Source organism: Neovison vison, chromosome 9 (genome assembly GCF_020171115.1).
Source record: "Neovison vison isolate M4711 chromosome 9, ASM_NN_V1, whole genome shotgun sequence".
Classification (NCBI taxonomy): Eukaryota; Metazoa; Chordata; class Mammalia; order Carnivora; family Mustelidae; genus Neogale; species Neogale vison.
This window is the reverse complement of record NC_058099.1, coordinates 54,907,600-54,932,541: the sequence shown is the minus strand read 5'-3', so window position 1 is coordinate 54,932,541 and position 24,942 is coordinate 54,907,600. Positions and strand designations below refer to the sequence as shown.

The window sequence follows — 24,942 nt, the reverse complement described above, 5'->3', positions numbered from 1 at the left end:
AATTAATTTCATGCCAAATAGTAAAGAACTAAACTGGACAAGGATATAAGTTCTCACCACTTCTATTCAATATTATATTAGACCTTCCAGCTAATGCAATAAGGCATGAAAAGAAATTATCCATATTGGAAAGGAAAAAAAAAACTGCATTTATTCACAGATGATGTGATTGCCTACATAGAAAATGAAATGAGGGATGCCTGGGTGGCTCAGTTGGTTGGGCATCTGTCTTTGACTCAGGTCATGATCCCAGGGTCCCGAGATAGAGCCCCACATAAGGTTCTCTGCTCAGTGAGGAAACTGCTACTCCCTCTGTCCCCACCCTTCTTGTGCTCTCTTTCTCTCTCTCTCAAATAAATAAATAAAACCTTTAAGAAAAAGAAGAAGAAAATGAAATGATATCTGCAAAGAAGCTACTAGAATAAGTGATTTAGTAAGTTTACAGGATACAGGATCAAGGTATAGAATTAACTGCATTGCTATATACTAACAAAAAAACCAATTAGAAACAGAAATTTATAAAATAATACCAATTGCAATAGTGTCAAAAATAGAAAATATTTAGTAGAGATAAACCTACAAAACATGTAAAGGAAAATACTCTGGAAAATATAAAAGATTGCTCAGAGACTTAAATAAAGAAGAAATATATTTGGCTCATAGGTCAAAAGACTCAAGGTTGTGAAAGTGCCACTTCATCACAAATTGATTTATATGTCCATAATAGTACATTCAAAATTATCAAAGGTTATTTTGTAGAAATTGAAAATTTGATTTTAAAATTCCTACAGAAATAGAAAGTACTCAAAATAGCCAAAAGCACTTAGAAAATTAAAAACAAATTTGGAGGATTAACACTACCATATTTTGAGTTTTTTTTTAAATCTAGAATAGTGAAAACAGTGTGATATCAATATAAAATTAATAAAATAAATCAATAGAATAGAAATAGACTCACACATATATGAACAACCAATCTTCCCTAATAGTGCAAAAGTAATTCAGTGGAGAAAGCATAGTCTTTTCCAACAATAGTGCCAGAACAACTGAACATCCATGAGTAAAAAATGAACTTGGGTATATACCTCACACCATATATGAAAATTAAATCAAAATGAATCATAGACCTAAATGTAGAGCATAAAACTGTTATACATACACCAAACAAGGTAGAAGAAAATCATGTGGCTTTGATTAAGACAAAGATTTTTAGCTGCATGATCCATGCAAGAACAAATTAATAATTGGGCTTTATCGAAGTCCAACTTCTGCTCTCTCAAAGATAGTGGCAGAGAAAGAGAAAAATCATAGATGAGGAGGAAAAGTGTATCTAATACAGGACTTGCTTCCAATATACATAAAGAACTCTTAAAACTCAATAATAAGAAAAAATAGCCAATTTTTTTAAATGCCCAAGAGAGATTTGGATAGACACTTCACCTGAGAAGATACACTAAGAGTAAATAAGCACACGAAAAGTTGTGTGTATAAATAATGAATAATGAATAATATCATTATTCATTAAAGAAATGCAAATTCAAACTGCACTATGAAATGACTACACATGTATTAGGATGACTACAATTAAAAATCCTGACCACACCCAGTGTTGGTGAGGATATCAAGAAACTGAAACTCTCATACTTGGTTGTGGGCATGTAAAGTGATATAGCTTTGCACTTCCCTGTAAAGTTTTACACACACACACACACACACACACTCTTTCCTCATGACCCAGCAATTCTAGCCATAGGTTTTATCCAAGAAATAAAAATGTTATATCAGCACAAAAATGTTTTCTTGAATCCTCTTAGCTTCTTTACTTGTCATAGTTGAAAACTGGAAACCAATGTCTATCATAGTGGCACGAATAAACAGACTGTAGACATCCCAACAATGAAATACCATTCAAAAATGTACCACTGAGACCTACAATATAGATGGTTTCAAAAACCGGCTGAGCAATAGAAGCCAATACAAAGAGAATACATACTTTCTGTGATTTCATTCATAGAAATTCTAATAAAGAAAAACTAATCTGTAGTGACAGAAAACAGGTCAGTGGTTCCCTGTGACAAGATGCGGTCACTGTGGGGAAGGGAACTTGAGGGAAAAGGGACACAATTGAACTTTTGGGGATACTGGAAATGACCTGGCATGTAGATTTATTCAAATGTAGTTAAGAACTTTGGTTAAGCCTGGTGCATTTTACTGAATATAAATTCTGCCCTGTTCAAGCTGATTTTGGCTACTGTTTGTTTAAGTCCACAAAGCAGCCTGACCAAGGCACCGTTCAATAGCGAGATCTGCATCATTTTCTCTGCTTACTGAACCTCAATTTCTCCTTGATCAAAAAAAAAAAAAAAGAATTAATGGGCATTAAAGGAAGGAAAAAAAAAAAAAAACCTTCTAGAGATGTGCCAGCTTGCTTTCAAAACAATCATTTATATAACTGAGATTAAAATGTAACTGGCCTTTTCAGCTGAAGCCGATAAAGATCTGGGTTGCCGAAACTTGTTTTGCTGCTCTATAAAGTAGCTTCAGTATCACGGGCCCTTACTAGGCGGAGATCCTGGCGCAACCTTCCTGTTTAAAAACTGGAGCAGGACAGTTGCATTCCGAGCCCTAATGATGTGGTCGGGGGCAGGACAGGGTTCGGAGGTGCAAGAAGGCTTGCTGGGGATTGACGCAACTGTCCCCATGCGGTAACAGCGATCCTTTCGCAGTGCTTGTGTTTTCCAGTCCCATTTTGGTCCACTCTGTAACATTTTTTGCCTCCAGGAATGCAGCTATAGCTACAGTTCTGGCAGACACGAGAATGGATAGGAAGTCAGATGTGGCTTTGAGTCATAGTCTGCCTCTCGAAACTGTGTGACCTGAGACCAGTGATTTAACTATCTCGTCTTTATTTTCCTCATAGGTAATATGGAGATCATGCCTCCCATTGTAGGAGTATTTTTATTCCATTTTATAACATATTTGAGTGAATCGAGTCATCCTGTGCCCTGAGGAAATCGTGAATAAGAAATCAGGGACTTTGCGGAAAGCTACCGTGTTGAGGCCCCCCAGAAATAACCCCACAGATAACAGGAGGGTTGAAGTACCCCGCTATAGCCCCACAAGAAGAGGAGTCATCAACTGTTACTCTCTGGGGCAGGCTGGCCCTCAGACTCAACAGAGAAAACCTTGGCGAAGTTGTACAAGTTGGAATGTGAGTTGACCTGGCTTAAACATTGAGCTAACCAAGGTTATCCTCTTTCAAGTTTAATGTTATCAATCATCTTAATTAAGCATAATCTTAACTCTGAAGTAGAAAAGAAATCCTTTGCAGACCTCTCTCTCCTACCAAAAATAAATAAATAAATAAATTTTAAAAAATTAAAAAATTAAAAAATAAAAACTTTCCTCAGTGAAAGTTGCCAAATAAGATATCTCGTTCAAATTGTGTCATATTCGCGAGATAAATAAGAGTCCTGACAGGTTTCCAATTCCAGAAAAGTCACTGTACAAACAGAGGTCTTCATATCTGAAATACCAATGTTCTTTAAGGTCTAAGGATTTCTCCTCTGCACTAAGGAGATAAAGTAACATGTTTGAGGTTAACTTGTATTTTTTAAGAAGGAAGTGTCAGAATCCACAGTGGCTGTCTCCCAAGGAATCCCTTCTAAAAATATTATTACTGGATTGCTTTGATATGAGCAGGCTGTCTCCTTAAGATCATGTCCTTGTAGTTCCCTAAGAAGGTTCGATGTAAAATGGACCGTGTCTGAGTAATAATGGGTTTACACAACAAGGAGAAAGTTAAACTGAGCCAGGAGGCTTTTCATAGGAGAAAAAAAACCCCTCTTCTTGAAAAGCCTTTCCAGGAAGTTACTTGTCAAGCCCAAGGCCACATCCAGAATTAAATCCTTTGCAGATCTCCAAAGTGAATTTATACAGAAGGGACAGAATACCAAAACTATATCTGTGGGAGTTTAAAAGTAAATTTTGATGATCATGTACAGGAAATGTGGAGAAAATTCATCACCTAAGCCGGTAATTGATAGCACTGTCTTTGAGACACTGTAGTTTGCTTGCAATAATCTCAGCATCTGTTTAAAAACTCTCCACTAAATAATTTTGTTCTCGTGAACTGGAAGAAAAAAATAGGTTTCACAGAGCACGTTTGTGTGCAGAGAAGAAACTTTACCATTAGCAAATGCAGGTGTTAAAATTAATTTTCTTAGAGTTGTCAATGTCAAACATCTATTAATCTAGAGACTTCAGTTCCCATAAGGAAGAAATAAGGGTATCCAGTATAATGTTTGGAATTTAGATATACTTAATAATGTGCTAATTTTTATTGAACAAATGGACGATCTGCTCTATGCCCAGCCCTGTTTCGGGGAATAAACAGTAATTCAAAAGTATAAGTAAAGGTCTAATCATGTCTAATAGAGTTTTCTAAGGAAATCTCATATTGGTTCAAAATGTTTCTCTATGGTGTTCCATTTCTCAGATGATTAAAATTACCATTTCTGTAAATATGTTTGTAGAAAAATTCAATTCTAAATGTTCCAAGGCCAAACTACTAGCTAAGTTTGCTTTTTCTTTTTTTCCCCCTACTGAGGAACTTTTATGCACAAAATGTTGAAGACTGCAGTGATGATCACTGATAATGCCAGAAGCAGAAATCAGAAAAATGATTTTATTTTTATCAGTGAATTATTACAACATAACTTTCTTTTCTTGTATAAAATATAAAAATAAGCACTTACAAAATTTGTCTAAATTGGATCAAAGAAAAATTTCAACTAAATCTTTTTACCAGAAATGAAGATCTTCTTTTTGTTAGGAGAGAAAGATAAAACTGAAACAACGATTTTAAAAAGTCATTTTCCTCTTCAAATTCTAGCCATTATGTGCAGTAATAGCATCGTTGAAAAGCCAGGCTTCTAAGTATCGAGTATTTCGTGGGGCTGTTGTTTTAATATTCTTCATAAAGAATTTCTGGTTCAGAATACAAGGAGCTTGGCTTTATCACATACATTTTCTGATGTGAAGTTAGATTTTCAGGAATGGAAGATTTTCTTAAGAGCTGACTGAACAATTACTTGATTTAGTGCTTTGTATTTTTTCAATAACTACTGAAAATCCTGGGGATATACTCTTCTTTTTGCCCTAAGTATTTACTTCAAAAGAAGAGCTAATTTTTATAGAAACAGAGAGAATATAATCAAGCTCTCAAATTTGGGGAAAAGGGTGTATATCACTTTCTACTCTGCTTTGTATCTTGGGTATGTTTCTGAGGAAATATAATGTTCCAGCATGTTAGAAATGAGAAACAGCTCTTTTCCTGAAGAATCCATTTAGCTACTCAAAATGAGAAGGATGAGCTGGGGACAGAGAGGGGCATCGGGGGTGGGGGGCTCTGGGGTGGGGAGGGTAGGATAGATAAAGCAAAGGATCATGGACTCTACTGCCCTCTAGTGGGGATGCTCTCCGGACAAAACTGAGCGGTTTCACCGATTTCCTTTATTCTCTAGTGGGCTTTATTTTTCCTTTGATAATTTAAACTGAATGGAAAGGTCTTTAACGAATTGACAACAGTTCCTGGAATCTCAGGAATAGCCACGTTGTACTGCATTAGTCATAGTTATCATCTGGTCCCTGATTTTTTTAGGTCACTGAGGAAGAATACCAAGCGCAGAATCATCACTATAAAACCATTCCTGGAAAGTGCTCTCCCCCTCCTCCTCTCCCCCCAAAGGCAATAGCCTCGTTTCAGAACTGTAAGCACGTCTCCCCCCCACCCCACCCCGAGTGCCTCCATTTCTCCTAAACATCTAACGTCCTTGTCACACGTTGAAGCTGAAGAATTAAGATAACTCTGGCCCGGTGGTGTCACTGTTGCACTGTCCGTGCGCGTATACCTGCGCCAGGCTCCGCTGTTGAAAGCTAAACAGTGATGGTGGGGCTAAGCCTTATATTTTAATGTGGGTGCAAGGTGACTTCACCTTTACATTTATTGACTATGTCTCTCAAAATCATAGGCTAATCCTTCATTTTTTACCCCTAAATTTTCCTTTCAAATAGGACTTGTGCTTTGTAGAAACTCGCACTCAAACATCTTAGTAGTGTTCATTGCTAATCTATATTTATCAATTTCTAATGCATTTCCATGTACTGAATGTGCTTTATAATCAAGTATAATTCCAACCTCCTCTACATGCACTAGTGCTTTTTAAGCTGCACCGAATATTAAATTACCACACAATGGCTCCTTCTGGTAATCTGATATTGCCATTGCTATTATACAAACACAGACATTCAATCAAGGTTATGTAGGGAACTCATGCCAATAATAACCACAATGGTAATCGAAATACAATTGTGCTTCGTTTTGCTCTCATGTAACTGTCCCAAGACTTAGTAGCTGGCGTGATGAGAAACTGAGAGGGGCATTTGCCTTCTGTTGCCATGGTAGGGCAGGTAATGTCTAAATCAACTCCGAGTCATAGACACAATTTAGGGAACCATGAACTTTATTTAATCCCTGCTGATTCCATCCAAAATACCATGTCTCCCCTAACGCCCCGATAAAACATGCTGTACGTTTTCCAATATGGCCTGTTCTGCATTTCCCATCCCTTGCATTTGCCATTGCTCTGCATCTTCCCCTTCTGTCAAAGAAAGAGATGACTTGAAAAGATCTTTCAAGTAGTTTCCTGCTGGAAATTTCTATATATTGATAACGGTGAACGGAACTCTTAATGGTTTAAAGTCTGAACTTTTGATAGGACGGTTCAATAAGTTAATGATAGAAATCAACTATTATTTATTTATCTTCTTTACCCAAACTTCAATTGTACAAGGTGAGCCAAGAATAATCTGGCTAACTTTCCTTCAATTTAGCTAATATGGTAAGATACTATTGTTATAAGTTATTTAAAGTATTGAATCCTTTTAAAAACATCATTGGCATCTATCTGTGCTAAATCAAGAGTCACTCATCGGAAAACTGAGTTTTAGTCCTAGTTTTACCACACGCGACTGCTAACTTCAAAGATGATTCATCCACAACATTAGTGGATTCTTTCCACTAATATTTAAAATTAATTTAAAATTCTTAATCTTATTGAAAATCAGAAAGTTCCAGGCAAGTTATTTAGTAACACCTTTGGAATGATGCCATACCAGGGCCATAGGATATGATCAATGTTTTGGTCAAAGATAACAAGCTAGAGAGGTGGCAGATAATTAGAATATGACAATATATGCAAGCACAGGTACTGACCAAGTAAGAACAGTCAGCTTGGAAACATATTTCACCATCAACGGCCTGGCTTGTACTCTGCACCTAAGCTTCCAATGTCAACAAAGTTTTTTTTGCTGCAACTTAGCGGCTATGCCAAACACTAAACCAGTGTTTCCCTCTCCAGCTCAAAGCCTCCTGCAGGCTGGACCGTGCACAGAGGATTTCCTTTTCACGACTCACAACTCCCATCCAGTTTCTTTAGGGAAAAAATAAACAAACAAACAAACAAACAAACAAATTTCTCTCTCAAAAGAAAAAAAAAAGTGTATTATGGCCCGTTAAGTTTTGTGGAATAAGAAAGTGAATGAGAACCCAGTCCTTCTGTCCAAATGTTCGAAATCTTTTGGGGAGGATTATAAAAATGGCTAAATCACTTGAGCAAATCGAAGTTCTGTGTGGTAGAGGTGTGCTCCCTACACAGGCATTCCTTAGAACTTGAGTCTTACTGGGTATTTTTGGTCACATGTGTTTGGGCAATCGTAGTCTACACCCAGTCAAGATTTACGGGATACTGTGGTATTTGACAGTCTGATACACTGGACGTGAAACACATCTCTTTAACTGGGTTTAACCCATGTTCCAGCAATTTATTTTTGGACCATGATTTGTGAATATATGATGCTTGAAAAATACCATGCCAGAGATAAAATTTCAGGAGCATGAGAAGAAGAAAGATGAATTCTGATTAATAATACATACTGTTTTCTGAGTGTGCATTATGTGCTAGGTCCACCTTCCATGAGAAGCACTTTAACACGTTAACAGACCATGAAATAGAAAACTTTGTGAAAAAATAATTTGAGCTAAGTCTTGAAGAATGAGTAACCTGGGGACATGTCTGAGAAGAAGGTAAGTATAAATAGAAACATGAAGGCCAGCATGTGCCATTCACATTTGGAAAATTATGAAGTGAGCAATAGGCCCAGGCTTCATCAGACTTCATCAGAATAAAACTCAAGAGTCGTGGGAAAATTTGGGGCCAGGTTGTAGATGCGTCGAATCCTAAGCAAGGAATGGACTTATTTTTCTAATGGATGGAAAGCCTGAGACACATCTGTGCCGCAAGTGGCATGTTTGAACGACTGGTCTGGGTATTGCCAGGGATACATGTAGGTTGAAGACACACACTGGAAAGTAAAAATCAGGACTTAAAAGGAATGAATCCATGAAACAAGATGGGATAGGGAGGGAGACAAACCATAAGTGACTCTTAATCTCACGAAACAAACTGTGGGTTGCTGGGGGGAGGGGGCTTGGGAGAAGGGGGGTAGGGTTATGGACATTGGGGAGGGTATGTGCTTTTGGGTAAATTGGAAGGGGAGGTGAACCATGAGAGACTGTGGACTCTGAAAAACAATCTGAGGGGTTTGAAGTGGCGGGGGGGTGGGAGGTTGGGGTACCAGGTGGTGGGTATTATAGAGGGCACGGCTTGCATGGAGCACTGGGTGTGGTGAAAAAATAATGAATACTGTTTTTCTGAAAATAAATAAATTGGAAATAATAATAATAATAAAGGAATGAGTACTTTTCTCACTTTTAGGGCTCTTGAATATGTCTAGCAGTTTTCTTCAAATTCTCCCCAAACGTGTTTTACTCCTTCTTCATTTCCTCCTCAATGAAGCCTCGTTTTCCTGAAACATTCACATCTGACACATCTTAACACTAGTTTTTCAGGTAATTTATCTTAAATGTTAACAGAATACAGAATTAGCAGTGTTTATTTATCTATTTTTTTATAAAAGCTGAAAATATTTTAACCCTTTTTGTGAGTTAAATATTTGGAGATGAGGGAACCCATTTTATAAAGCACCAGAGAGGCATGGCCGGATAAAAAGCAGGAGGACTCTCTCATTCAGAAAGACGGACTCTCTGCCAGAGCTAAAGGCAGGTCTGGGTCAGTAGGCAACCATAGGCACCTGGCCATCTGCACTCCTAGTCCAGATAAAAAGACAGCAAGAAAGGAGAGACCCTGAGATAAGCCAGAGGTGTGTTTCATTCAAAGCGTGGGCACGTGACAACAATGACAAATGCAGGGCAGGCCAGACTGGGAAACGTACAGCATGTTTTATCTGGGCGTTAGGTGAGACATGGTATTTGGGGCGGAATTCCAAACTGTCCTTGGATAGGGAACTAACAAAGACAAGCAGATAAACAGACCAGACAATAAAGACCAAGAACGAGGACAAGAACAAGAACAACAGCTTCTATACACAAGTGATACGGAACATAAAGGAAGTAGGGTTTTGAATCAAGGTAAGACAGGTACCCGAGATGGCCACTTTGATCTCCAGATTGCAGAATGAAAGTAAATTCTTAACCTTCTAGCTTCTGCTCAGGGTACCCTGTGGGGAACAGGGCTAGATCTCTGCCAGTGACCATATAACATGGCCCAACGGAGGAGGGCAGTTCAAGGAAGGAAGATTCTTCCGTTAACAGACGAGTCTGGATATAGACAGTCTAGCCACTGGCTAGAGCAGTGGTAAAATATACCCCAAGTCCTAGCCTCAACCTTCTTCATTCCTAACTATCCCCAAGTAAAACTGTGAAACACCAGCCACTGGGGAGTTGGAGATAGCCTTTGTGCATGGGGACTTTGAAGTTGGGTGGGAAACAGAAGTGACATAAACTTTATTGTCCTGCCTCTTAGAGGACTTTCCACTTGGTAATGAAATGCACCCACCTCCTTAACCAAAGGGAGAAAGACTTTTTCCCCTCCATGTCACCAAACTCACCCAAGTCAAACAATGCTGCCTCCATCTGTGGAGGGACTCTCAGTGACTGGCTCTGGCACATGGTGGGGTGTCCACAGGTGATGAGGTGGGGAAGGGGACAGAGTCAGGGACTACTGGTCAACTGCATGGAAGTTGGCACCCAGGGGTCGTCACTCAAGGGCAATGGGGCACTTCGTCTCAACCTCACAGTTTTCTGGTCCTTATGCTGGAGGTTTCTTCCTCTCCCCACACACCTCCCACTTCAGCTCTTCCATCCTCTTATTCTAGCCTTGTTCTGATAGAGCTTTGTGGAGTGAAAATATTGTGTGGTAGGCACCCAAACATCTCTTCTAACATTTTTGCTAGCAGCTACTCGGGGACTCTGCTTATGTTACAGTGTGGTCTGGGGAAGGGAAAACTGGCTTTTTGCTTAGGAGAGAGAGGAAGGGTGGTAAAGGGGGAAGCGGGGGGAGGGATAAGCAATGTATAGGGAAACACACATACAGTTCCAGATAGAATCCCCTCACAGACCTGCACATTGCTCTACACATACTCACATACCCTGCCTTGCCTTCCCTACAGTCTCCCAAATAGGGAGATATTTTATTTTTGCTTACTATCACTTGTTTATGTGCTCAAACCAGGTAAGGGGATGATTTTTACAATGAAAAGTGGTCAAAATGAGAGATTAAATATATTTCCTAGGGGGCTATTCTGTGATACCCTCCATGATAGTCAAGGAGTGCATGGAACTTTGGATGGGGTTGTGCAAATGTGCTAGATCAAGCTGGCCTGCTGGCAGGCTCAAGTGGTCATTCCCGCTGGAAGGTGGAGGAAGGAAATGGGGCAGCACGTAGGCGAGGAGAGGGCTGGAGAATAAGTAGGGGAGGCGATATAATTTTTAATCCTTTCTTGGAGAGAAGGTTAGGATAAAAGTCAGTCAAAAGATTTTTAAGAAGGTTTAATGAGCATAACATTTAAGATTTCATAAATGAAATAAATAGACTCTTTTTAGTCTTATTTTTCAGTTCCCAGGCTGTCCTTCTTGGAATATATAGCTCATTTATACTAATACTACATGTAAATTGTGGTTTACCTATTGATCATGCCTTTATGAAAACCAGCTTTAGATTTCAAGTCTACCATAAAATTTGTGTATGGAATTTGACGAGGGCCGACAAGAAAAACAAAGAAATTGGGGTGCCTGGGTGGCTCATTCGGTGAAGCAGCCTTGATTTCAGCTCATGTCATGATCTCAGGCTGGTGAGATGGAGCCCCTCGTGGGGCTCCCCAGTCAGGGCAGAATCTGCTTGAGATTCTCTCCCTCTCCCCTGCTTGCATGTGTGCTCTTTAAAATAAATACATCTTGAAGGAAAGAGGAAAGAACGAAGGAAGAAAGAAAGGAAGGAAGGAAGGAAGGCAGGAAGGGAGGGAGGGAGGAAGGAAAGAGAAGGAAAGGAGGGAGGGAGGGGAAAAGGAAGGGAGGGAGGAGGAAAGGAAGGAATGAAGGATGGATGGATGGATGGATGGATGGATGGATGGAAGCAAGCCAAAGAGATTAGAAAGTTGATAAATAAGCTATGGGTAGAAAAGGCTTAGTTATCAGGGATGTCATGTTTAGTGATGGAATACTAAAGGAAAATAAAACTCCATGAAACTATCTAACTCACTCAACTTGCATGGGTTTTGTTTGATTTACATTTGTCAAGAAGGGTTTGCAAGTGTCTCTTCTAGATGAAATGTTAGTGAAATTCTGGAAATTTCTATGGTCTTTAGCCTTTGTAGTCCCCCTACTAAAGAGGACGTCTTTACAGCCACTGAGCCTCCGCCAATCATCTGTTTCGAGAAAACGTTCACTGTCTAGAGACTTCATGAAGAAGACAGGTGAAACAAAAATTTTCCTGGACCAAAGACTACTCTGGTTGTCAACTCTTACCTTATTCATCAAATATACAATCCGCTCTAGCCCTGTGTGTTCAGGTTTTATTAGTACGTTTGTTTGATTATACTTCTAGCCGGATCTACACTAGAAAACTATTGGGGGGGGCTGGGACACTTACTTAGCAATTTAATCCAGAAAACTAATTTCTTCTGAAATATCTAGATTTTGGCTTTATTTCATTTCTCCTCTCATGCCATTTGTCATGACGCTTCTCACGACTTCGGGTGGCTCACAAGATAAAGGAGGGAGGAAATAACTTTTTCCTTGCATGATATCAAGTGCCATTGGAATTGACTATTCTGATTATCATGAATATTACCTGAGGTAAATGTCAAGGAGATTAAGAAGGCCCAAGTACTAATTTTTATGAAGATGTATTATTTGTCCAGCACATGGGGCACCCATTTTGATATGTTGTTTAAAATGGGTTTGATTAAATAAGATACACATAGTACTTTTTTTTTTAATTTATTTATTTGTCGGAGAGTGAGAGAGAGAGAGAGAGAGAGAAGACACAAACAGGCAGAGTGGCAGGCGGAGGCAGAGAGAGAAGCAGGCTCTCTGTACTGCAGGGGCACCTACGTGGCTCATTCAGTAAAGCATCTGACTCTTTGTTTTGGTTCAGGTCATGATCTCATGGGTTGTGGGATGGGATAGAACCCACATCCAGTTCCTCACTCAGCGGGAAGTCTGACTGTTTTCTCCTTCTCCCCCTGCCCCCATGCCCTGAAAAGCAGGGAGCCCGATGTGAGACTCGATTCCAGGACTCTGGGATCATGACCTGAGCCGAAGGCGGCGGCTTAATCAACTGAACCACTCTTCTGTGATAAAGATTATCTTAGTGAGCTACTCCAGTTGATTAAGAAGAATTTAAATTCCAGAAAGATTTAAACCATGTTGCTAGCTAGATACCATCCCTTCCCCTGGTAAGCATCCACTGGACCTAAGTTTTGCCAATATCTACAGAAACAATCAGCAGTTACAACCTGCCCTTCATGCGCTTGAGACCGTGAGCATTTTTTCTATTTCCTCAAAGAGTGAAAAATATCCATGACTTCTCACCATTCTCTTAGTCTCACTTCCCCAAAGCTAAAGAAACCCTTTTAAAAGAAGGGGAAGAGGCAGAAGCTGCAAACCAACAATGTCCACCATTGACATTATTCTTGGTTTGTTTTTCTTTGATCTGTCCAAGTCTGTCCCAAAATGATTATATCATTCACTATTTATAATCACTAAACACTTATGAAGCTCTTGGTAATTATATGCAATTATATGCAATTTGTGAGATTTTGTAAACTCTGCTTTTTGTCCTCAAATTAGAATTAGAATTGACCCTGCTCTATTATCTTCCATGGACCCTGAGGAAGCCCCTATTTATCCCTTACATACAATAATAGAAATTTTATCAGAATAGTCTTGGGGCTAATGATCTTCCCCTTTCCTCTGAACTTTTTCCTTTCTAAAGAAACTCTTTGCTTCCTCCTCCCATCTGTCCGCTTCTCCCTCACTTCTCTCTCCATTGCTGAGAACTGCTGAGCTATTATTACTTTCAATATGATAAGAGTCCATAACGTGGACAAAATAAAGGAACAAAGTACAATACTTTCTTGTAAAATGTGAATGTCTGAGACACAGTGAGGATTTTTTAAAAAAGTGGTGGAAATATCATACTTGGGAATGGATGTGGGTTTGTTCTTCAGTGAATCAATGGTGAATATTTTTAAAAAGTCATGTACTGCAGGGGCACCTAGGTGGCTCATTCAGTAAAGCATCTGACTCTTTGTTTTGGTTCAGGTCATGATCTCATGGGTTGTGGGATGGGATAGAACCCACATCCAGTTCCTCACTCAGCGGGAAGTCTGACTGGAATGTTTTCTCCTTCTCCCCCTGCCCCCATGCTCACTTGCTCCCATACACATTCTCTGTCTCCAAAAATAAATAAATCTTCTAAAAAATTATGTACTGAAAAATAAAAAATATATGCCACCTCATACAAAAGGGATATATGTGATTTATTAATAAAGCACTTTATCAGTAGGAATGTTTCATTTTTAGGACTATATAATAGGAAAATGACCGCATAGACAGCATTGGTCAATTTGATAAGTTTTTAATCAAAACACCTATAAATGTATGGTTTAAGGTAATATATAACAATGGTGTATGTTTTAAAACTTTAAAGACTTCCATATTCATTACATATTTTTGACTTTCAAAAACCTGGATGGAAGATATTATTCCTATGAAGAAATACATTAAGAGAAACTAAGTATCTGGCTAGTAAAAAATTTATGGATCCAATCCCACTTTTTCCTCTTTGGAATTTTGGAACATTTTTCACAATCCCATTCAAATTCTTTAGTAACTAAATCTCCATTCTCTCCGGTATCCAGAATCCCCATATGGAAAGTTGTTACTTTTCTTTCTTTTTTCTTTTTTTCATGTGGAAGGTGAAAAATAGAGATGCTCTTCAGGAGGAAAATTGTGGTAAGTATGACACCAAAAAAGAAAAAATAATGTACAGTCATAGAGGAAAACTCACAAAAGCCTTGCACACTCTAGTACTTGACATCACAACATCACATGGGCATGTCTATCTGCCATTGATCACTTCTGCACAGGTGGTTGTAAACACTGTATTCTTTGAGATATCAATGCTGAAACATGTTTAAGGGCAATTCTTGGCCCCTCACAGTGTCCAATGTTGAGAAAACTGAAAAGTATGGTTTCTTTTACAAGTACTCATTAACTATTTCATTAGCAAGTGGGTATTGAGAATGTTTATAAGCTTACCCCATCCAATGTACAAACTTAGGAATGACTAGTCTGCTCTCTGGGTCAAAAAACCACCACTCTTTGTTGCATCCAAGGCAAAGTGTGCTGCAGTATCCCAAGTAGACATTTTTATTTTCCCAATCTTCACCTAAATCATAAACAATATGAACTTTCATACAGCTTGAAGCTTATCGTCAAATGTGATCATCATTTGGGAGAAGTTCTGCTTAAAAGCAAATCCCCTTTTGCTGACTCCTTAGAAATTAAAATATTAAAAATTTAAAAAGAAGTTAATCATTTGTAGTACATGCAATTCCCACCTTACATTTCCACAACTGATTTAGTATCAGTCACTTGAGAAATAAGGTCTAATAACAGAAGAAAGGACATCCTAACCTCACCGACATGGCAGACATCTGACCTCACCGACTTCTTTGGAGAAGACTGTTCAGTCTATCAAATTAACTTGTTTAAGATTTTGCTAATTTGAGGGAGAGAGAGAGAGAGAACACAAGCGGGGGAGGAAGAGGGACATGCAGATTTCGTGCTGAGCCCCCCATTGGGGCTTGATCTCATGGCCCTGAGATCAAGACCTGAGCCAAAATCAAGAGTCTGACGCTCAGCCATCGGAGCCGCAAAGCCCCTTATTCCTCCATATGAACTTCTGCTTTGTTCCCTCCTTTCTGAAAAGGAACTGCATGTAAAAAGGAGGATGAATGTAAAATTTATCTGTCCCGACTAATTTAACACAAAGGACCGAGGAAGACAGATTCTGTGAGTGATGGATAGTGTATAATTTTCCATTTAGTTATAAAACTAGATACTTGTCTTATTATGCAAGTGATGTGGCTAGATCGATAGAACTTCCCACTGGGTTTAAGTCATTCCTGCCCCAAATACATCTTTAAATATGAAGGGGCGGCGCATCCACCCCACTGATCAGTGAGTCTGCCCTTCTCAGTTCTCCTGAATTGTTTTTGCTTTTGCTTCCCATTCTAGCAGAAATTATGAGGCACTGACTAGAACGAGCAAGTAAGGGGCACTTCCCGAGAGTATTTTTAAGTCAGAATATAAATGAATACTAGTGACAGCGCACTTCAGATGACCCCAAGATGCCACCATGGATATCATCGCCCTTAGGTTCACAGACTCTACCATTTATCAGGTGCCACCGTGTGCAGACACTTCATCTCATTTGATACTAAAGGAACTGTGAAGAAGATGTTATTCTACCCATTTTACAGACAAGGAGACAGAGGCTCAGAGAGGGCAGCTGCCTGCCTGTTGGCAGTCCCGCCAGGATACGGATCCAGGACTTGGGAGTCAGAGGTCCAAACTCTAACTCCATTTCAGAGAAATCTAGAGTTTCTTCAGCATAAGACATTTATCGGCTCTGACTTACATCCATGCAAGGCAAAGTGGGTGCTGGAACATTGAGGACTTCATTACATAAATACCCGTAATGTACAGAGAGGAAAAACTTTAGAATCAACTACCAAATAGAAGGAGTAAGATCCAGGGACTTAGAAGTTAAGGTAGATGGGATGTAAATTATATGCTCCTTAGACTAAAAAACCCACTTCTTTTCTCCCCATCCCCCACACTTTTTCTTACAAGTGGGCCAGCATCCTTTATCACACAGTGAACGCCCAGCTCCAGATCTCCTATTTTGGTGGGAACTATGTCTAAGAAAGAATAGTTTGTCCTTTTATTTTTTAAAATGTGGGTAAGAGAAATATAAGAGAAGTAATAGTTGTGTATAACAAATCTCATGAAGGCATTTAAAAAAATTCTGAAGCTGCAACTAGAAGATGCTGGTTGTCTGTTTAACTGCACAGGTATCCAATGGCCACAACCTGAAGTTCATGAGAACTCACATTCCTTAAATTAAGAGAACTCACGGTAAATTCTAAAAAGTTCAGTGACATCACTGAAATACCTGTAGCAAAACAAACTGTCTCTATAATTCACTATACTGACATGCTTCCCAGAGTAGCTGCTTCTTAAAACACTGAACAAGTTTCTAAATATCTGAGTGATAACTGGCCGATCTAGTTTGTACCTATAGTGAGAAATCAAGTAAACTTTTCTAGGATTCAATTAGTAAATTTAGTAAAATGTAAACTTAAATTTAAGTACAGGCTTGAGATCAATCTTTTTCTTATGGGGCTGACATTTATTTTAATATTCACAGAAAGGACAAAAGACCATGACTGTAGTAATGACTTATTTTTAAAATTGGGTAAATATTTAATTATTTCATTTAACCTAGAGAACTGCATTTTTCCCTTACAAAAATAAGTATGTCAGGCTGTGTTTTTTACATATTGTATTGCCTCATTCAAACTTGTCTGGAGCCAGTGAATGAACATATTTCATATTCAGTGGAGAGATTTTTATCAGTACACTTAAAGGCAGCAGGGTGCCTGATTAGCTATGCCTGCCATCTGCATAGCCCTCCAGGTGCAAGAGGCATTAGCTTTATTTAATATTACCACAACATTAATTTTATTCCATTAATTTATGTCATTTGTCCTTTATCTCAAACTCAGATTGCCAAAACAAAAGCACTGGAGGTGATGACCCAATTCCGGTTTTAGAGAAAGGCTTATAAACAAAATCTTAACCTCATTAGCAAAAATATTCTTAAGAACAGGAGTTGACTGTCTTGCTTTCACATTTTAATAAAGGAGCCTATCAACAAAACCTTCCTGACTGGTATCATGGAGTTTTCCCAAAGAGGGAGTATATTCCCGAGATCACTGTTGCAGGTGGCAATGACAAGGCACTAGAAAATACTAAATCACATAATGAAAAGGTATTTTCTTGCAGTTGCTTTAAGTAAAGAGTTACCTGCTGAGTCATTATTACCATTTTAACATTTACTTCTCTTTTTCTAGCAAAGTGAGCAGGCCTTCTGACCCTTGGTAAGAGTACCCTGATGGAATTGAATAAAGTAGGTTTTGCTTGCAGTTACTTTATACTTATGGAAAATTATATTAGTTTTCCATTTGAAGTACTGAGATACAATTTCTCTTGTAACCACATTTAAGTTAAAAATTAGTCTATATTTAAAGAAAAATATTTTGTAATCATACTGTTAATTACTAAGTATTATAAAAGTTAATACAAGGACATGGAAAACATGGACTGTATGACAACTGGAATTTTGGTATAAACTGATTTACACCCACCCACTTTACGAGACCAGTGCTCTAACCAACACCCACCCACTTTAGAGGAAAAAGACAATATTACACAAAAATGAGAGGTGAAACTATTAAAGAAAGCTATGGAGCCTGTATTACTCTCTGTCTACCAGGATAGAACACACATGCACAACTATTACCATTTCTTGATAGATTATCCTGTGCATGGTACCAATGCTTAATACAGAGTTACCTCCCCAGATTTTCCAAACCAAGGTAAATCCGTATGTCTTACCAAATGGAATAAAGTGCCATTGGGGTAATGAAGTTCAGAGGAGTGGAACTTTGTGAAATATTTCAAGGTAGATTCAGGGAAAATAATCATTATTTCTAATACATCAGTAAGAAAAGAAATGAGAGAAAAAGTATGTTTTCCAAGGATAAGTGCAAGTGAGCAGGCCTTCTGACCCTTGGTAAGAGTACCCTGATGGAATTGAATAAAGTAGGTTTTGAATTTCTGAAAATATGTCCCCCTGCAAAGAGGAGGAAGGCAGGGGAGGGAAGGAGAAAGGATCTCAAAATATTCCCAAGGGACACAACCCTCTGAAAAAATGCCCAATGTTGCATGAACAGGTTGAAGCTCCTCCTAGAAACCACCCAAAGCAGTCTTTTGATGGTAGTACTTTCAGAATCCTCATGAAACATTTTTAGTGAGGGAATTCTGAGATCACGGCCATAGATTTGTCTCCTTTTGACAGAATTCTTTCTAGGAGCCCACTATTTAACTTTCAGTACTTCCCCAGTAAGTAAAATTCTTAGATAATACGATTTTTTCCAATTCACATCAAAATGAACCATATGGACAAACCACCCATATTCTGAAGGGAAAAAGTAGCCAGATATCAAATATACAAAAGTCACTTTTAAAACATTTGCTCTGCCTAGTTTTCATGCTCTTGATTTAGGAATTTTCTTGCCACCCACAATTTTTTTCCATTTGAGGGGACAGAGGCCAATCCTGTCTTACAAATAACTCTCTTTTGAAAAGGTTAAAGTTAAACCTTAATTCCTAGTAGACAAAATTGAGGAACATCTGCATAAATCAAGTGCATTCCAGAACACCTGTCACCGACATGAAACAACACACCAGGGCTGCTGGAAGCAAATGATGATAGTTTGGACATTCCTACACCTATATCGGGGGAAGGTTCTTTAGCCCTGTCTCCCTGCAGGCATCCTTTCAACCTCTCTACTCATGAAGAAAGACCTTAAATCAGTGTGCACCATCTTCAGACAAGCAGACAGCTGACCAGATCTAGGGCAACATGGGACCGGTCCCCTCAGAGCAAGGAATAGGGTCCTTGGCTTCATCAAACCTATCACAATCTGCTTAACACTATGCCCCAAAAAAACCAAAACAAAAACTCGTCCCTTTTCTTGTCTCATCTTTCACAAATGTTCATGTTTTCATGCTTCCCGCTCCATCCTTGTTCTGATGTGTAGAGCCGACTGACGTGACATCACACCATGAGGACATCCGCAGCTACACACGAGTTGGTGCTGAAATGATTATTATTGTTCTCCTTAGTGTGATCGTCATCACTGTCCTCGGGGCGGGATCACAAAGAACATGAGAAATGTGTAGCATTCGCCAGTGTAATTTAATCATGTGAGGCGTTATATGACACCTATAATGGGTGATTCCCTCTCTTGGGTTGTGCATCACAATGACTGTAAGTTTCAAGTCCTCAAACCCTTTGCGTAAACACTTTCTTCCACAGACAACTTGTGTATCTACACAAAATAATCCAATACAGGAAGCATAAGCCTTTGTCACGGCTCTGCTGGTGAATCTATATATTCCTCTCAATCTTTCCCTTCCTTCCTCCCTCCTCTTTCCTGTGCTGACTTTGTTAATTAGCAGCAATACAGGGGGTGAGCTTTTCCTCAGCGTTTTTATATCCATACAGTGGCATGCCGTTTCTTTTTTTGCATTTAGCATGAAGGCTGCAGCTAGCCAACTAAAACAATATTAATACCATGAAATGAATCACAACCTGTCCTTTAATCATTTGCAGGCTCAACACACATGTACAGCTCTTCTCCTGTCCACCAGGTACAAGGATGGTAGCCACGAATACAAGAACATTTGAGACACTGTTACTAGTGTTCCCAGGCCTCCGTAACAATACCACCAATTGGGTGGATAACAACAGATATTTATTCTTTCACCGATCTGGAGGCCACAAGTCCGAAATCAAGGTGTCAGTAGGGCCAGACTCCCTGGGAAGACTCTAGGGAAAAATCTTCCTGACTTATTCTAGTTTCTGTAGCCCCCAAGGTGGTCTTTGGCTTGTTTTTTTGCCCCAGCTTTACAGGGCCTTCCTCCCCTATGTTTCTGTGACTTGATACAGCCTTAAGGATTTAGGGCTTAGCATGATCTCATCTTAACTAATTATATCTGCAAAGCCCCTATTTCCAAATGAGATCACATTCTGTGGTTCCTTGTGGCTGTGAATTTTGGGGAGGTGCTTCTCAGACAAGTACACACACTTACCTGGAACTGTTCTCCTTGGGCTTCCCCCACATATTTACTCCAACTTTAATTTGGCTGGTTAAGCCACTCAGCTCAGTCTACCATGGAGTGTCGAGGAGAACACCTCCTGAATTGTTAGAATGCGTGGGCCTATCCATTCTGCGTAAGAATCACAGAAGGCTTCTATTTTAGAACCGGATGCAAGCTTTGAGATAAGATGACCTATCATTTTATAGATGAGTGAATCAGACGGAATGCACATATTCATTGGCTAGTGAGGGGCAAAACTAGCAGAACAAGTGTTCCCTAATTCCTTGCTCAGTGTTCAAATCAGACGTTTTGCGTCTATTAACATAATAACTTCATTATGACTTCTTCTTTCTGAACTAGCTTTAGCTCGACTACCCCCAAGAACAACTCACAATGTTACTGCATTAATACAGCACCTCTGAAAAACCAGATAGAGACAGGACACTTCAGTATTAGGAAAACTTCTGGATGTAAGAAACATCCAGTTTTTTATCATGGCGTCCAAAGTTCTGATTGTAACTATGGACACCATGTGTTCAGTTAGGATAAAAACCAATTTTAAATTGTAAATCTTGAACAATATAATGGAGCTTTTTCCCAGTAAAAAGAACAAACAAAAAAATACGCCTGTTTCTTTATTTGTGCACCATGAAACTTGTTATTTATTCACTTCAGTTCTCCATTTACACAAAAGTGCTATAATAAAATATCTGTACACTACTTCTGTTACAAATATAGATAATATTTAAAGTGACTTTATATATTCTAATGTAGGAGTTTCACGCTCTAAAATGGGAATGAACACATGATAATTCCTCACCAGTTGTCTCAATAAACAGCTCCATCTGTTTCCCTTAGTCTTAAACTATTGTATTATAAGATGTTAATATAAAGCAATGAAATGAAGTTATGTTAATCCCCTTAATTTTTCTATCAATTTACTAATGGCACACAACCAAAATAATTACTAACACGTTGCTTTTTTCTCTGTCATTAAGATTAATAGTAACTGAAGACCAATTGCACAGCGTGCATTTTTAGTGTTGCATCGGTTTAAACCAGCATTAAGGATTCTGAGAGACTTCCGTGTTCCTCCATGGCTAGCACGGCTGCTTTCTAGAGAAACCACAGTCAGTAGTGGGTGGCATCACCATCTTAGTTACAGAAACATGGAAATATTTTATAACAGGTCAAAAATAAAAATGAACATTGAGATTTTGCATCAGCTGTGTACTTTATCAACTTAGGACACTGTTTCATATAATCACTATTTACTCAATCTTGGGATCCCACTTTAGGAATTAAATACATATGTGTATATTAAAGGTAGGAGATGCAATGTTTTATAATAGTCAAATACTGTAAATACTGAGAGTATTTTTTAGGATTTCTAATAGAGATAACTGTTTTTTAGTTAGAAATGGGAAGAGGAGTTACTGATAAAATGAAGTATTTTTTAAATAGAATTTGAGATTTTCTTCTTTATTTTATACTTTCATTCTCACCCTAATTTACTAAAGCCATTTCTCTTACATTCAGTTTGGAATTATTTTCTTCTTTCTCTATAAACACATGTTCTCTATGAACACATGTTCAGCACATCGTAATTTCTGCACACGTGACTGCTGAATGTCAGACATCTTTTTACAAAGGACAGGGCTTACCTACACACACAGTCCTTCCCTTTGAGTTTATGTTCACAAAATCCAAGGAGAAAGGAAAAATGATGCTAGGTTGCAAGAAAATCATTTCTACATGAGAAAAACAAACTTAAGTGGTACTTCACCCCCCTCCTAGAGTTCTGAAGAGCTTGAAGAAGATGGCACAGGGAACGCCGTCCGCGAGATCAGTTCCGTTCCCTTCACAGTGTGGGACGGAGCAGGGGGTCAAGTTAGCCCCACTCTGCAGTAAATTCAGGAGAGAACCATTAAAGTGACCGTTCCCTTCGTCCGCTTAAGGATGGCCACAGCTTCTTCGTGGGTCACCCCTTCCAGACTCTGCCCATTGACAGCAATGATCTGATCACCCCTTTTGAGACGCCCGTCTTCCGAGGCTGCTCCCTGCAATTAGAAAGTAGGCTTGTTTGCTTCTCAAAAAATGCTGCCTCGCAGCTACACAACAGAAGAAGATTGAAACAAGAATGCAAATTGCTCTACATGTACACACACACGCCCTCGGTGCTCCCGGGGTGCTCCACGGACATAAGCAATGATGAGCAGACACAAAGGAGGTCTTGCTCCTAAATGGTTTTACCACCAAGATTCCAACTGCAGAGAGAATCCAGCAATCAACAGATTAGTTGGATGGTTTTTTGGCCATTCGGCACAGCAGTTGGTGGGAACTCAAATTAATAAAGAATATTTGGGACTTTGCCTAGGAAAAATGATTTCATAGGATCCAGAGTTGTTTTTTTTTTTTCTAATCCTGTAAAGAAGTCTACAGAAGACGACAAAGGACTGGACAGGAGTAAAAGCAGGTTTACAGGACATGGGCATGAGGCCATGGAACCCAAAGGTATGCAGAAACATGAAGGCCACACACATGTTGACAAGGACAGGGTAGAACGCGAGTCCTAAAAAGTCTAACTATAATTCTTTTTGCAGCTTGAAGAGGCTGCTCGAGCTGCTTGTTCTTTACTTTCCCAGGGTGTGTGGAGTCTTCATATTTCTTATGGGCCTTAAAATGATTCAGATTAAACACAGACATTGCTGTGTGAAAAAGAATCCCATCTTAAGGCATGCTTACAGTAGGCAACTATGCAATTAAATATAAGATTAAAAATATGGAAAAGTTAATGAGGAATCCATAATGATGAAATTCTTAAAATATGTTCTAACTAGCATGCCTTAAATAAATTGTTCCAAGGCTGAGGAAACGGACTGCATGACTCTTCTATTCACTGACAAATGCTGTTTGTATTTTTGGACATACCAATGGCTTTTAAAAAAATCTCATAAATTAAGCCTATAACTAGGTTGCTGTAGATACAGCACTTTAAGCTGGTTAAAAATAATAATTCTTTTTCAAAATAATGGAATAAAACCTCCACAGGTAGGCACTTTAAAGGATGACGCGCTAATCTGAAGCCCTGGGTCAAACTGTTTAATAGGTCGGCAGTAAGGTTTGTTTGCTCCTTTGCACTGTAAAATCATGAGGTTCCAGATTTTCTCCTGCAGGAAATTGTGTCCAATTTTGGAGCTCCTGAAAAAGTGTCTTAAGAACATATTAACAATAATTATATGGGTTTGAATTATTTTAACAGCTTCCCCAATGTTGCAATAAATTTATTCTTATTCTAAACATGCTTAAAATAGCTTACTATATCATTACAACTAAATGCAATTTTTTAAAAAACTGAATTCCCTAATTGCAAATAGCAGATTTACTGCAGGTGACAGAGCTCCTGGATACTCTGCATTTTTTCAGTTGTGATTTTTCTATTTTATTCAATAAAATTAAATGCAGATAAATGCTCTATTAGTTATTTAACCTATGTACCTATTTTACATACTTTTCTGTGTCTGTTCTATATTACCAAACCAAAAAAAAAAAAAAAAAAAAAAAAACACAAAGGAAAAGAAATGCCAGCCCTCTATAGCATACATATTTAAAATATCCCATTTTCAAAAGACATTTAGTAAAAGGCGACCTGATTTCAAAGGATAAAAAAATCAGGCATTACTGTCAAACTAAAGTTCATTAATATTTTTATTGCATATTGTCAAGTGTTCCCATGGAATTTCAATTTGAGCCTATTTTCCTTTAAACATAACTAAACCTCAAATTGAACAAAAATATTTAATGACCTGTTCCTGAAGGGAGTTCCAAAAGAAAATGATCAACTGTTAACCATTTGGCGTTACCTCAGGCCATAAACTAATAAGCCAGCTGCTGACCACTATTAATGAATGTTTGGGGGGACGGGGGTGGTTAAAATGTGCAAGCGTACCTTCGCAAACACTGTTTTAACATAAATGGGTAAGTCTCCATGAGGGCTTCCATATCCTCCTACTATGCTGAAGCCTAAGCCATCTGGTCCTCGGTCTAGTGTAATAGATTTACACTGAGGAGGTCTACAGTAAAGGGAAGAAAGAAAAAAGAGGGTTTCGATTTTAAATTCATACCTCTAAGTTACAGATTATCTGACATCCACCTAGAACCAATACAAATCTCAGTGCTACAGACAGTGAGTATATCATGGGTATTTTGGGGGTGCCTGCCCTGTCCATGCATGCTGTGATCAGTATTTTAAATTTACATAATCCAACAAAATCCTATCTAACACCCTACATCTATTACTCATTTACAGTTCCCCTAAACTAACACGCTCACAACACGTTCTCACCGCAGGCATGCACATTCTTTCCCCAGGATCCTTAAAGGAAGAAGGTTACAGCACGGAGCTCTAACGGTGGAGTGAGTCAGAAACATCAGGACTCCCAAGCTCAGAGAGAAAACAGCCATTACTAGCAATGTAAAGCCTGCGTCACATTATTTAAAAA

At 38.7% G+C, this 24,942-nt stretch overlaps 1 protein-coding gene across 5 annotated transcripts in view; it reads right to left on the bottom strand.

The window, feature by feature from the left end:
- Positions 1–21,070: 21,070 nt before the first annotated feature.
- Positions 21,071–24,942, bottom strand: part of MPDZ (multiple PDZ domain crumbs cell polarity complex component) — a 154,379-nt gene continuing 150,507 nt past the window's right edge. For all 5 annotated transcript variants that reach the window (XM_044265648.1, XM_044265650.1, XM_044265652.1 and 2 more), the window contains 2 exons: positions 24,390–24,513; positions 21,071–22,500 (listed from right to left, as the gene is read on the bottom strand). In XM_044265648.1, the coding sequence (XP_044121583.1) occupies positions 22,354–22,500; positions 24,390–24,513 (271 nt within the window). In that variant the 3' untranslated portion in view covers positions 21,071–22,353. The remainder of the gene's footprint in view (positions 22,501–24,389; positions 24,514–24,942) is intronic.